Raw genomic sequence first — 15430 nt, 5'->3', positions numbered from 1 at the left:
TTTTTTTTTTTTTCAGCTAAACGGAATTAGCGCAAAAATTTTTGTTTGCGAATATGGATAGCGCATTATTATACAAATTTTTTAATTAAGATTATGGTTAAGTGGAGGGGCTAGCTAATAGCTAGGCAGACGTGAGTAAATCTATCCATCTAAGAAATCGACAGAATTTCCTAACCTGACTAGTCGTCAATTTTAACACTGAATATCTCGGTTTACCGGACAGAGCGACACTTTTTTTCTGCCAGATTCCTTCATTTCGTGCAAAATCAATTGAGTATATTTTTATCAAAATTTGAGATGAGCGGGGTCTCCTATATATTTACCAAATTTTGTACAATGTACTTACAAGTACCCTTATTTTCTAGTTTCTTTAATAGCTTTGTTTAAATAGAGATTCATTAAAAATTGGCTGCATCCCAACAGAAAAAACAGCTTTGAACTATTGTAAAATTCTTTAATATGGTCGGTCTTGCCCTTACTTGCTCACTGAATCTAAATGTATAAGCGGTATAGCTAATCATTGTCAAGAATTTTACAACAGTTGCAAAGCTGCATTTTCTGCTGAACGCAGCACAGCATATACAGTGGCGTATGTAAACACATACCCGTTTCGCGCATGCGCACTCCATTTTAGGCTTCACTAACATCAAAGGTGCCGACAGGGGCTGCGTTATTCACTGCTAAATACTGAAAATTTATAGTTCGCGTTACGTATAGTATAGATTTTCAGTACTTGCAGTGATAAACGGAACGCAGCCAGGGAGTTGCGCTACTAGATATACTGTGGCCAGGGGATCTATTCTTGAAAAGAAACATACGAAAGTCTAGAGAAATACTACAGTATACATTACATATACTGTATTTTCCTAGTTTTTCAAATATGTTTCTTTTCAAGAATAGAGCTCCAGTATCATTTCGTAAAATGATATAACAATAGAGAATTTTATTTATTTTATGCAGCAGAAAATCTCTAGCCTCTGCGCAGAATATTCGAGGTTTTTGGCGCATAATATTCAGGCATAAAATGTACATTAGTATGCGTACCCATCCCTGCTCAGAATGGAATCTTATATCTTGAAACACGAACGATTCAAAATAGTCATATCTTGATTAGAAATCAATTGAAACTTTCATTTGAGACGCGGAATGATTACTCATGTGAAACTTGTTTTGAGATACAAGATTAAAGCTATATTTTTCACCTGTTTGAAGGTAATCTTTCCGAAATCAAGTTACTGACACTTCAATATGACACATGTCTCACTTGAGTCATAATTACAAATATGAAGTGAATCAATTCTCAAGATTTTCGTCTATTGAACTGTTCCACGACTCAAAATTAGTTTCAGTTGAGTTTCTCAGCAGAAGCAAAACTATAAATACGGGCCTTAAACATTAAAAATATGTATTAAACAAAAAAACTAAATGTTTTGTTTTTTTATAGAAAAAAAAACACCATTCTAACCAACCGTTTCGTCGGATCCACTTAGGTGATCCATTCAATTACGCATGAGTGATTGCGGGCTGTTTCGAAAACAAGAGTTGAAAATAAGAGCCGTGGGCAAGCACCGTGTAACAGATAACAACATGGTGCGTGTCCGATCCTTTTCACTTCCGTGGAAAAGAAAAGGGAAAGCGCGGCTGTTGTTGTAGAATTAGAATAAGAAAACTTATTATGTGCTTTATCAGAAGATTTTGTAAATCTTACAGGCAGGGTTGTGCATCTACGCGTAAATTATAATATTCTACGTCCACGTGTAGACAATGTAAACTATTGTATAAAGTATCACCTATGTAGACAATGAGTATACTATGCAGACAATAAATTGATAGGTTAGGTTTTTTCATGTGAGAAAAAAATTTAATAAATAGCATTGATTTTCAATGAAGTTGTAGCAATTTAAAGTTACCCGGATCTCAGAAATTGATATTATAATAATCTGCAATGTATGTCTACAAAATAGAACTGTATATTACATATTGTATATATATGTGTAAAATATTGTGTATATATAATATATATATATATATATGTGTGTGTAAAATATATAATAAAGAGTAATAAGAGTTATACTTTCCTTAATTTAATCCTTATAAAAAAATCTTGATTAATAATTTACAAACGTTTCCTAAAGAATCTATAGTTTGTATTATGTACACTATAGATTTTTACAGTTTACATAGTTTACATAGTAAAAAGACTATGTAATCATCACGTAGATTTCACGTAAATAATCCGTGTAGACGTAATCTTAAAATCTACGACACAACCCTGCTTATAGATATATTTGAAAAATAAAAAGAACTATACTAAACATTAAAATCACATTTCGCGAAAGAAAAGAAAAAAATATTTTTAAATTTTCTAAGAAATTCAAAATGTATTTTTATCAGTATTAATTTTGTCGATATTTTAGTTTTTTTTAATGAGTAAACAAGTTTTATGAGTAAATCTGATTTTAAGGACTACTGGACTAATAATGTCTTTTTGCATTTTAGAAAGAAACTTAATCGATTTTCTTTTTAATAAGAGAATTAATAAGAGAACTATAAAAGAATTAATAATTTCTACTTTATTTTACCCCCCTTTGCTTTATTAAAAGATACTGAATTTTTTAAAAGATATAGCTCTTGAGAAAATTTACACATCTTAGAGAAAAATCTTAAAACTTGCTATAAAGAAAATTGAAGAAAAAAGATAAGAAATATGAAGAATACATTTAAGCACTTTAAACTGTTTTTTAAAGTAATCTTAAAATTTACTTATAAGTTAAAATTAACTTTAAAACGTTTAAAAACCTTCACTTCACTTATATACGGTACATTTTTTCAATTAAGGAAATTCTCCCAGAAGAATTATTGCTAACCCTTCAGTGTCACACTATGTTTTATCAATCAAATATTTACCACAAACCGCAGCAAATAGGCTCATGTTATTTATTGTCATTTTGATTATTGAAATTAATTGAAAAATCATTTCGACCGTCAGTGAATGAGGACTTACCTGATGACTTGCCGGGGTTGGATTCCTCGATCGGCTGCAGAATTCGCGACATTATCGCCTTAATTTCTTAACGTCTTATTCTTCAAGCCAAAACGAATGCCGCGCTTCGATGGCCACGAACCGTGATCGAGACGCTCATAAAATCTCTATTGACGTCCATCAATCTATTGAGTTCTGTATCAAGTCCGACAGATTCGCTGTGGCTGTGTGTCGCATTTTCGTGAGCGTATATTAACTGGGACTGATTAATATAATTGATTATAATTAGACAAACAAGAGAGATTCTTCATAGATGATGTAGTAGTAGTAGTAGTAAAATCCAAATACATGAGGGTGACGTATCAGTTCATGTTTCTTTCTTCGGACTGTTTGAATTTATTCACAATAATAATAATTAACGGTAATTAATGTTTTTATTAATTACGTATAATGTTAAAACCTTGTTTTATAAAAAGATGTAAAAAAAATGTTTGCAATTAGTCAGTAATTAGTAAAAATGTATTTGTTGATTATTATCTAGGAAATGAAGATAATTATTTCAAATTTGATCTAGAAGAAATTTAAGAAATTTAATGAAGCTCATAACTCAGTAAACGAGAATAAATTGAAATAGAACCAAATTTGTGAAAAAAACGCATTCGCGAATGTTAAAATGAATTCTTTTCAATCTGAATGCATTTTTGTTTATTTATACGAATTGGATGAAGCATATTTCTATCTATGCCTTTCAACCTAAAGACAATAGTTTTCTTCTTCGTGAATACTACTCACACACGATAAAAAATTTTAATTAGGAAATATAAAGCTCTCAATCCAATCGAATCGAGTTGAATCTTACTGAGCAAAAAGGTTTTTGTTATTTAAAATACGCCCGATAAAATTTTTACCGATTTTGATCTATTCTCGTTTACTAAACAAAAAGAGAGAATATTTAATTTTAATACACAACGCGCACATAAAATTGTTTTATTTGAAAGTTTCACTTTCTTCTTTTTTATACAAGTTTACCTGATAGTTTTATACAAGTACACTTGATTCCTTCTTTTTTTTAAGTGATTATTTCAAACTTTTCACGAAAAGGTAATTATTCCAGACATTGTAATTTACTTCAATCAATTATATTTTTTTCATTTGCAGAAAGAACATTCTTTAGGAATTGTTTTTCTGGGAAATCGACTCTCAAAGAAGGTATGAATGAAATTCGAACTTTTTTTCTCAGATATTATAATGAGCCTTTCTCTTACTCCTCAGAATAAAATCGTTCTTTTTCTTTTCCAAGAAATTCGATTTTTTTATCAGAACGTATCTATCTTCACTGAGGCATACTTCGCTTCGCAATCATTTCTGCTTTTCTCCAAAAATATCTTCGCTAAACACTAAAAAAGAAAAAACTTGTCACTGATTCTGTTCGTCTCTTCTAAGGACGTTGTATTAGATATCAGATTTACGGAAAAAACGAGATGTCGGGCGCGAAATTAAAGAGCGATCGGTTGTATATACGACACCTCCGGTGGCACGTGCGCGACGGTTCACACCGTTCGCACGTACGTCACGTCACGTCACTTCACACGTATTCACGCGAGCCAACCTACTGAGGCACTATGCGCGACTCCGACACGCGCAACCGCGCGCGACTTCCGGGGACTTTCGAATAACGGGCTGACGGCTTGCTTAACTCTGTGAGAGAGAACACCGCGTGAGAGAGTTATGTTGGCTGTACATTGACCGGCACTGCGCCGCACCGTCCTCGCTCTGGCCCCCGGAATATCCTCCCAGCCCCAGCTTGGACCTCGCTGTAGAATATCTCTTGTGATCCTTCGCAAAGTGGGAGACGAGAGTTAACGGAGCAGAGGAAAGCTTGAGAGCGGCCATAGATTTAGCTGTTACTTTATTTCGAAGCGCCTCTATCACAAAACGTGAACGTTCAACTATGTAGCCAATGTCCACGATCGCGTCGGTAATGTCAACGATCGCGTCGGTAATGTCCATGATTTTTTGGTTCGAATCTTCCCTATGTCCATCATTATCAGTCCGTTAGACAGACAAAGACGGACAAACAATCTGTTGCTGCTTGTTCCACTACTAAGCAGAAAAACTCGCGCCAAGCCAGCAGCGATCTTATTCCGCGATTCGAGCTCTCTCTCTCTCTCTCTCTCTCTCTCTCTCTCTCTCTCTCTTTCTCTCGCCCGATTTTTAACGTATTGCGTTATTGGTAAATCATTCGGGAAAAGAAAGATTGACGATTAAAATTTTCATGCACACAGAATTTGTTGCTCACATGAAACTCTTAATTATATTTTTATATTTACTGACGATATAATTGTTTTTATCATAAAATAAATTAAAACAAAAAATCTGTCAACAGTTTTCTATAACATTAAAATAATGTAATACGATTTAGATAAGATAATTAAGGAAACAAACAAATTTTTATTTAGACCATGAAATTTCAAACACCGATGACAATAAGCCATTTTCGGTCAAGCTGGATATTAAGCATTTAGGGATCTACATCGTAATATATAAATTCACACGAAAATAGAAGCATTCAATATCCAGCTTGATCGTAAATGGCTTATTTTCATCGGTGTTTATAATTAAGGAAAATATATCGATGTTAAATTTTTTATTTATACTATAATTCATAAATTTTATTTCCACACTGCATATTTTTTCAACATTAAATGTAACGTTCTGCATTTCTACAGTAAAAAATATAAAATTGACAGATATAAAGTTGTTCCAAAATATATTACCCAATTTAATCTGTAGTCAAATAATTAATTTTAATTAATCTTAAATTACTTAGTTGAAATATTTAATTACTTAAATATTTACAAGAATATCAGTCATATTATTTGTAACAGTTACATGAATCAGATTTGTAATTTGATAGTTTTCTTTCTTATCTTAAATAAATACAAAACTCCAGTAACATGATGAAAAAATAAAAAATCATTGTAACGCGCATTTATAAATCACCTCCTTAAATTCTAATTATATTTAGAATTAAAACTACTTATCACTTATTTGTTTTCATTTGTCCTCGAATTATACATTTGTATGATTTGGTCACGATCTTTTTTAAGGGATATTTTCTTTTTCAAGTAATTTAAGTTCACAAACGTTCGACAACTGCAATTTGTCACTTTTTTTTCGAACCGAAGTCAGAGAATCCCATAATCGTGGCCATTTCGTCGGAAGGTCCTGCGTCATCTTCGGACAGTTCTTCAATCTTCCTCTTCTTCTCCTTTCGCTTCTCCTTTCTATATTCTTTAATTTTTTCTTCCTAAAAATAGAAATAATCTTGTAAAAAAAAGTACAAAATAAAAAAGAATGCTTAAAGAACAATAACTTAAAAGAACCAAATTTAAACGTAATCTTCTAACAGACTCTCCAGATTCAAAAGATGAGTTTAGTAATTAACGGCGAATGAGAGTGCAGCGTTGTTATTGGTATGCAAATAATCAAAGTAGATTTATTTACCTTAATCCTTTATTCTCACATAAAAAAAATTATTAAAAACGTTTTGACTCACTTTGGAGTCATCTTCAACTAATATATCTTAGCTAACAATCTTAAATAAAGAGACAAACCTCTTCCTTTAGTTCCTTCACTCTTTGTTCTAAATCATAATCTTTCTTTTTTTCCTCGAGCTTCTTTTTGTTTTGTGCAAATCTTGCCTTAACTTGGTCCAAGGTAGATCGCTCTATCTTCATAGACATACCAAGATTACGTTGATCTAATTGAAAATTATAAATTATAATTAAAATAATATTTTAAATTCTGTGTTATAATTTCTGAACTATTTAAGTTTACGTTTTGTCCCATTGATATGGTCCAAGAAATTAATTGAATCCTTGACAACACAGTCGCAAACATTGCAGTAATATCTATAGACAAAAATATGAAAACAATGTTATAATTACCATCAATTAAAAATTTTGTACACAAAATTAAATATATTATAAAGATATAAAATATGCAACATTGTATACGTATATTCAACTTTAATAGACAGCATATAAATAATTAAATAGTATATAATAAAACTATACATTGTTCAATATATGTATATTCATATTTCAGTAAAAAGAAAAATCTCAAATTGCCTTGATCTTGACAAATAATAATATTATAAAGGTTATGATTCTGAACAACTTGTTTTAACCATTGATCAAACTTTTTAGAAAATGTTAATGCAAGTGATATTGTTACTTTCAATCTGTAACTTATATATATAATCTGAAAAGTTCTTAATAAAAAGAAATTTTACTATAATGTTTTGAAAAATCAACTCTTGAGGTAAGCTATAAAAATGTACAATGAAAAATGATAGGTTCTATTCAAAAGATTCAAAGTGTACATAATAATACAAAATTATTGTAAATTTAATATTTTTTAAAAGGTAATTTCGAGTTGAAGTTTACCCTCCAGTTTGTGATGATGGTGTATTTTTATTGATAACAACACTTTTTCCTAATTTCGATTCGAGATCAACCTTATAATCTCTTTGCTTCAGCAATTCTCTTTTAACTGCTGGTTGCTTGGGAATTCCCAATTCTTCCTCTGCAATCTCATCTTGAAGTCTTTGAAGTGCAATTCTTTCATACTCTTCTCGATTCCATTTTCTTCGATGATCATCAGGTCGCTATAAAACAAATTAAATATTAAGAGATAAGATAACATACATAAACACTAGTAACAGTGTTGCATATATTTCTTAATAAATCCTTATTACTATTAAATTTGTAATAATTCATTTTAAAAATATTAAAAAAAATTGTATAAATACATCAATAATAAAAATTGTGGAGTTTAAAATAAAACGTGGACATTAAGAATTAAAATGTAAATAGACTGAGTATTATATAACTAAAATTTAACGTTATTTACAATTATGCAACATAAAATTATAAATACCATAGACATGTTTGCATTAATTTTCTTTTCACGATAATAAGATAAATATACGAAGTTAACAAAAATATATTGATATAACCCCTATCAGAGAAACACCTGAGACTTGAGAGCGGCCATGCCCGGGATTTAGCTGTAACTTTTTTTTGAAGCGCCTCTATGTCCACAAAACGTGAACGTTGAACTATGTAGCTAATGACCACGATCGCGTCGGTAATGTCCACAATTTTTTGGTACGAATCTTCCCTATGTCCATGATTATCCGTTAGCAGACAAAGATCAAATATCTGGGAAGAAAGATAGGATCGAAATTAGGGGCATTTCGTCGAATAATTGAATTAGTATGAATCTAACACCATATATGGAGTGCATTGTATACAAAACGATAATTGCGCCGTTGTTGAATACTGTTCGTCTATATTACTCAATTTAAACGATTATAATGTACAGTATTTACAGAAATTACAAAATAAGGGAATGATAATTATATTATGATGCAATTATAGAACAAGAATTGAAGACATGCTTGAGGCATTGCAATTTATGTCAATTAAAGATAGAATTTAATACAATGTTTGTATTTTGATACATAAAATAGTAAATGGAGATTGTCAGGGTTATTTAAAAAATGAGATAGAACAGGCAAGAAAAAGGAGTACAAACAAGATCAGAGGGAAACATACGTATTAAAAGATGTAAACCTAGAGAGAAACAGAGAATGTTGTTAACAATTTACCGAATAAAATAAGAAAAGAAAAAAAGATTAAAAAACTTGAAGAGAGCGTTAGTGCCATACATGAGGAGTGGAGAAGAATAGTGCATTGTAGACGTATGTTGGATAACTAATAAATAGGCATTATGTTAGATTGAATCACACATTGTAGCTATTGAAGCTAATAAGGATCAATCAATCAATTAATTAATTAATCAATCAATTAATCAATCTCTTTCTCTTTCTGATGTTGGATAATTAAGAAGTTTTCAGATACAATGCAAAAATTTATGGAAATATCGTTTTATATTTACTCTTGAAATATTATAACATTATAAATATACATGGTATTACATACATATATTTGAAGAAAAAATAGCAAGGGGGGGACTTTGAAATAAAATACCTCGAAACATATTAACTTTTTAAGAATGTATTTTTAAAAATAAGTAAAATACATATATATTTTTCTTTTTTATCATTTCACGCATTAATATGCGATTTTTTTTAACGATTATTAAATTTTTTTGACAATTTTCAATCGATACAATAATAACATACTGCTTAAATATTTATTCATAAATATATAAGCTACGTATTCTAACACATACGCTATGTGTACAAGATTAGTTCAAAGAATTTTCACTGCTGATCACTATTACCAATTTTGGTAGATTATTTATAGATTTCGAATTCCAATTGTGACATCATTATCCATTCGCATTGTACTATTGTACATTTGTGAAGAAATGTTTTTAGCAGTATACAAGCTGCAACGTATTGCAAAAATTGAGGTAAAATACTGACACCAGTAATAAAATTAGGTAAAAACCTGTACCATTCCATAAATTAAAAAAAGACTAAAATATAACTGCTATCCCATATAAAAGTGTCTACACTACAAAATAGAAGTAAATTATTGCGCCAAAAATATTTGACTTGTTAAAAAAAGAATTATTAAAACCATTCTATTATATTACCATCCTATCTTAGGAAAGAATTCTGCAACATCCTGAAAAACCTCTTCCGGTGATTTCATAGAATTAACTTTATAAACTAAACCTTGCTGTTCATACATTTCTATGATTGGTAAAGTGTTTTTCAGGTAAGTTTGATGACGCAAGACCAAAGACTGCTCATTATCGTCGCTACGCCCGCTTCCACTGGCACCACGGTTCAAGCAGCGCTGAGTACAAACTTCTTCACTGCACTCACAGAATATTACGCCTTTCAGGATAACTTTTTCAGCCATTACCTGTCATCAACATATACCATACATGAAATAACTATAATATATAAAGTCTACTTCCTACAATCGATTATCAGAAAGCATATATAATTTTAAGGTCACAGCATAGATTTTTGCATAATACATAACGTATGTATAGCGCATAAGCGAATCAATCAGTTAAAATTGTTTCCTTCCATTTCATGGACACGAGAATCTTTGATTGGTTGATTTTCTTATGCACTAGGTACTATGCATTATGCAAAAATTTTTGCTATTAAAATATATAGTAACATAATATATACAACTGTGTATGTACGTGCGTGCATATATATTAATATATTCTTAATAAATAGGTAAAAGGCTAATAAGAGTTAAACTAAAATTAAAAATTGAATCAACGTTAATATTTGACATAAAAAAAATTAACACAAAAATTAAACATTAATAAAATTATGCAATGCGTTGGATAATACATAAATCATGACATGACATGTTTCTGACTTTGACTACAATTGAGGGACCCAGAGGTGAGTTCATTTTCGGAGATATATTATATGTAGATGCTTGTCTTTTACCTATTTAGGTATATTTTGAATACTAAGAGTCCTGTATTTATATATTTAATTTATATATTCTTAATTTAATTATCAATTAAATAAAAAAAGGTTCATGGTTGAAAACTTCGATACTTGAATTATCAAGTATCGAAGTTTTCAGCCATGAACCTTTTTTTATAAATAATAATTTATACATAAATTTTTAATATATTTTCCAGTTATTGTCCCAATTACTGTTGTTAGACTTAACAGGCAAATGTAAACTAAAGACTCATTGTTGAGCTTTCTTCTACCTGAGAGATAACGAAATTACATAAATAAAAATAAAATAAAAAAGAATCAAGAGATGTTTTAATCACACTGAGCTCCCCCATAACTATGAAATCAAATCTGATGTTAATTCCATCTAACAGTACATATTACAAAAAAGAAATGAAAAATTAAATAAAAAAGAAAGAGAAAAGAAATGAATGGTATGCAGAAACTGCCAATAAGAAAATCTAGATTAATTTCGAGAATAGATTTAATTGTAGTGTCTCTCAGTTTTTGAACATGGCCAGAGACACTACCGCGTCTCCTGATTAAAATTGCAAATAGTATACCGGGAGTGAGGAGGCTCACTGTGAACATAGTGAGCCTCCTCATTCCCCCAATACAATATTTGCAATTTAAAAAAATCTATTCTTGAAATGAATCTAGTTTTTCTTAGTTTTGGCATACCATTCATTTCTTTTCTCTTTTTTCTTTATTTATTTTTTTCATTTCCCTTTATATGATATGTATTGTTAGATGGAATTAACATCAGATTTGATTTCTTGGTTGTGAGGGAGCTCACTGTGATTACACATATCATGATCCTTTTTTATTTTTATTTATGTTATTTTATTGTCTCTGAAAAGGGTTAAAAAATGAACCAAAACATGTAAGCACAATTATTATAATAAAAAAGTTTTATTTGGTATATATTAGCATTTGCGTAAAGTTACCTGCGCTTGACTCCTAGTGTCCTTTTCTCTCAAAGTTTATATTTAATTATATTAATTATCAACTCTATCTCAATGTGATATTACTGAAGGTTTTAAATAATAAACCTATTGAATTAAGACAACACAAAAAGATAATTTAATGAAAAATTAAACTATTCTAAACATAAGCTGCACATACTAGAATCAATGTATCTTGTTGTTAATGTAAGAGACAAATCCTAATAATAATTTATTGGTAATCTCAGATTCAACTAATACAACATGGACATTCAACAGACATATCCAAGAGTGTGTCGCATTTCATGCATGATATATAGAATGTATAATCGCTTTATTCTTCTTTAATTTTTGATAAATAATAAGTATAAGAGACAATAATGCGTATTATGTATCGAATAAGGCGATACCTTATTCCAACCGTCAAGATTATCTTGATTTCTGGGGAAACCGTCGATGAGAAATCGGTGATGCGGATTCTTGGAAGTCTGCATGGCACGATCGATGAGGCTACAGGTGATCTCCACAGGGACGATCGTACCGTTTCTGATATGTGTTTCGATGAGCTCACCATATTCCGAACAGAGTTTGGCACGTTCCTCACGCAACAGATCACCGGCAGACAGATGAACATAATCATAATGCTTAACAATGTAGCGGCAGAGCGTACCTTTGCCGGCACCCGGACCGCCTAAGATAAACACCACCTCCGGCTTTTGAGTCGTGACAGCGGACATAGTGCGGATACAACGTCGCGCACCAGCCACGAGTGTCCGTGACATGTACAGAAAATCGTCGCTATATATGTATATACCAACGCACACATCGATCAGTCTTCAGTACATTACACGCGGCAGTTATACTGGCGCCATTTTTAAAAGGCGCTAAGATTAAAGCGGGGAGCACAGACTTTTGCATAACGCATAAACAACATACATAAAGAATTTGATTGGTCCATTGACTCATGCATAAGAAAATGAACCAATAAAATTCCTTATGCACATGCTTTATGCGTTATGCTAAAGTCTGTGCTCCCCGCTTAAGAGCCCCAACACACACTTTTGCATAACGCATAAAGCATGTGCATAAGGAATTTTATTGGCCCATTTTCTTATGCATGAGTCAATGGACCAATCAAATTCTTTATGTATATGTATTATGCGTTATGCAAAAGTGTGTGCTCCCCGCTTAAGAGAGCACAGTGAACCGGAAATTATGCTCAAATCATAACCTTAAAATTCCAAAATCAACCAATAAGATTGTCGATCCTAACCAAAATCTGTATTCCACTGGCTGAATTTTAGGATTTTAGGTCACCACTGACAAGATAACAGACAAACTGAATATTTTTGATTTATTTATGTGTATATAATTTGGGAATCGTTTGGGGAAATTTGGGAAAAGCATTTAAACATTTGGATAATAGTATTTTTCTTGTTATTAACAAATTTTCTCATGCGACAAGTTAGCAGACAGCGATTTTATTTAATGAATTTTACGAATGGAATCAATCGGAAATCATTTGGGGAAAACATCTTTATTATTATTTTCATTTGGGGAAAGTAGCAATTTTGTAATTCAATATATTTATACCAGGAAGTAAGATATAAGGAGACTCCACTCCGTAAAATAAAAGTGGACCCATTTTAGGTTTCGAGTTCAGCTTCCGATTCTGATGAGTGCGAGTAAGAGAAATGATCATTTCTCTTACTCGCACTCATTGGGCGCAGCACTACTAAATTCACGAGCGCTGCGAGTGTTGAGAATCGGAAACTGAACTCGAAACCTAAAATGGGTCCATGTCTTGTAGACTGGCGAGACCTAGAGACCTAGAAAACAGAGATGCGTCATTGAAGGGTATGGCTTGATTGGCTGTCTAAATCACGTGATCAGAGAGCCATTTTAATTCACTATTGCATCTAATAGATATAGTTTTATAACGTATGTACATATATATAGAGAGAAAAATTTAGACAATACAGTGTCAAAGTGCAATAAAAAACTATTATTATGGTGTAAGTATTCTTATTTGTGTGAATATTTAATATCGGACTTAACCTAACCTAATCTAATCTCTCTACCTTTTGCATCAACTGTCATCAGCTTATTGGTCAAGAGCACTTATATTGAATTAAAATGGCGGTGGTTACCTAACTCAACCGACGCAATGTCGCATCTCTGTTTTCTAGGCCTCTAGCGAGACCGAGTGGAGTCTCCTTATATCTTCCTTCATGATTTATACATTGCGAAAACGGACAAAGCTCGAGTATAGTGGGAGTAGTAAGTGTAGTACAAAAAGGTGTAGTAAATCGAAAATCGTCAAAAATTAACTTTACAATTAGATCCGATCTTCAAGTAGGATGTATTCCATTTTACGCATGATGCATCATTTATCATTATTGTTTGAGCGAATGTTAAGTACAATTTAAGAAATTGATTTCTGAATGACATCACGGTTTCCTTATCTATTCTATAGGCACGTGACGGGGACGCTCGGTCCATATATTATAAGTCCATGGTTGCAACGAGTTAAAGTGTGCAAATCTGATTGGCCGTTACCACGGATCTACAATAGGTGTTTTAAGTCTTAAGCCATAAGAAATTAACCAATTACAGTCGAATTCGAGGAAAATAATCGATTATGATTCGTACATTTTTTTACGGCTTAAAACCATTATCTCTATGCTTAAAACTCTATTGTAGATCCAGGGATATGTAGTTCAAGAAGACTAGAGTCCTAGATATCAGAGAAGCGCAACCGGCTTGAGTCAGTATCGCAAAATTACTAAAAAGGTAATAAAAATGGCGTCGTTTGCAGACGAAATATGAAATCCACCAATCGTCTATTAGTCAGCCATTTTTAATACCACTGAATGAATGTCATGATTGGCTGACACTCAGCTAATCAGAATGCGGCACACCGGTTGCGCTTCTCTGATATCTAGGACTCTAAAGAAGACTAGAACCAGGATAGTAAACTAGCGTGGTGGGGGTAGGTCAAAAAACGTCCGCAGTTATTCATACAATGCGCAGTGGCATTGCACATTATATGAAAGTTTGCGCATGCGCGCATCGGTTATAACCAAGAAGTTCTTGTTCTTAACCTTCGTTTTCCCCTCATCCGTGGGACACACTTAAAAAAAAAATCTTTTTAAACCATCTTAAACAGAATGTAAGTTGTAAAAAGAAATTATACTGCACATTATTAAATGCACATGTCAAACAAGGTTTGTTTGACATGCGCAGTCACGAATTGAAAACGACTATCAGAGCGACAGAGAGGACTAATGAAGCGCAAGAGTGGGGAAAGTTTATCCGCCGTCACTTTTTGGCCTACCCCCTCTTATTTCCGTATTATCTTATTTCCGTGGACGAAATAAAAGCGGTCGTCGTAATTGTCAGCGGTACCGTTGTTGCATTCCACAATTATTTGTAGCGCGCGCATGTTGGATGCAGTGGAGTAATGAATTAAAATTTTCGCCCGCCAGCGGGATGCAAAAGTATTTTTTTCAACGTGGAATTCAATAACCATCCACAGTGAAATACATGTAATTTTTTTCCTGATAACATATTTTTCTATCACACTCGTTCTATATTCAATTTTTCAAAAAACATGTATTTGTACGATAACTATCGCTCGGGAAAAATCATATTGGAAGTAACTAAAAAAAAAAATGTGTTCTTTTTATTTATATTTCATACTGATAATTTATTTGCGTTACTTTTTAAATTATTTGTTTAGCTTTTATAGTTGTAGATAAATAAAAGATTTGAAGTAATAAGATATAGTTAAAACAATAATAGTAGTAGTAATTTAAATTACATAAAGTAAAATGTAATGTAAAATGATACACACACATATTACACAACATAGGACATGTAATATATAGTTAAATTTTAGAATAAGTTTTATTCTAAAACTAATTAATGCTTTTCTGGAATTTTGATTAGAATTTTGAAAACTAATATATTCTCTTTTCACGTTGATTGGCGCAATTTTAATTTTTCAGGTCTATAAAATGT

The 15430-nt window shown here is 31.7% G+C and overlaps 3 protein-coding genes across 4 annotated transcripts in view; all 3 read right to left on the bottom strand.

Moving 5' to 3' along the window:
• Positions 1–4993, bottom strand: part of LOC108783394 (uncharacterized) — a 36065-nt gene extending 31072 nt beyond the window's left edge. The window contains exons 1-2 of the mRNA XM_018551949.1: positions 4725–4993; positions 3005–3038 (exon numbers count right to left, since the gene is read on the bottom strand). Coding sequence (XP_018407451.1) covers positions 3005–3038; positions 4725–4993 — 303 coding nt within the window. The remainder of the gene's footprint in view (positions 1–3004; positions 3039–4724) is intronic.
• Positions 4994–5974: 981 nt separating this feature from the next.
• Positions 5975–7948, bottom strand: LOC108783414 (zinc finger matrin-type protein 2). The gene is made up of 5 exons (XM_018551975.1): positions 7928–7948; positions 7435–7655; positions 6824–6897; positions 6601–6746; positions 5975–6293 (listed from the first exon to the last, which is right to left on the bottom strand). The coding sequence occupies exons 1-5, from the start codon at positions 7934–7936 to the stop codon at positions 6150–6152; spliced, it is 594 nt and encodes a 197-aa protein (XP_018407477.1). The 5' UTR covers positions 7937–7948; the 3' UTR covers positions 5975–6149.
• LOC108783413 (UMP-CMP kinase) lies at positions 7940–12189 on the bottom strand. 2 transcript variants are annotated; one of them, XM_018551974.1, is made up of 3 exons: positions 11818–12189; positions 9617–9891; positions 7940–8211 (listed from the first exon to the last, which is right to left on the bottom strand). In XM_018551974.1, coding segments are annotated over exons 1-3 (648 nt in total). In that variant the 3' UTR covers positions 7940–8210. The 2 variants fall into 2 exon arrangements, with proteins under 2 accessions (XP_018407476.1, XP_018407474.1); XM_018551972.1 differs by lacking the exon at positions 7940–8211 and having other exon boundaries at positions 9289–9891.
• Between the last annotated feature and the right edge of the window lie 3241 nt (positions 12190–15430).

This window comes from Cyphomyrmex costatus, unplaced genomic scaffold, assembly GCF_001594065.2.
Source record: "Cyphomyrmex costatus isolate MS0001 unplaced genomic scaffold, Ccosl1.0 scaffold15, whole genome shotgun sequence".
NCBI lineage: Eukaryota > Metazoa > Arthropoda > Insecta > Hymenoptera > Formicidae > Cyphomyrmex > Cyphomyrmex costatus.
Note: the sequence above shows the minus strand (reverse complement) of the source record. Positions and strands in the feature narration are given on the sequence as shown.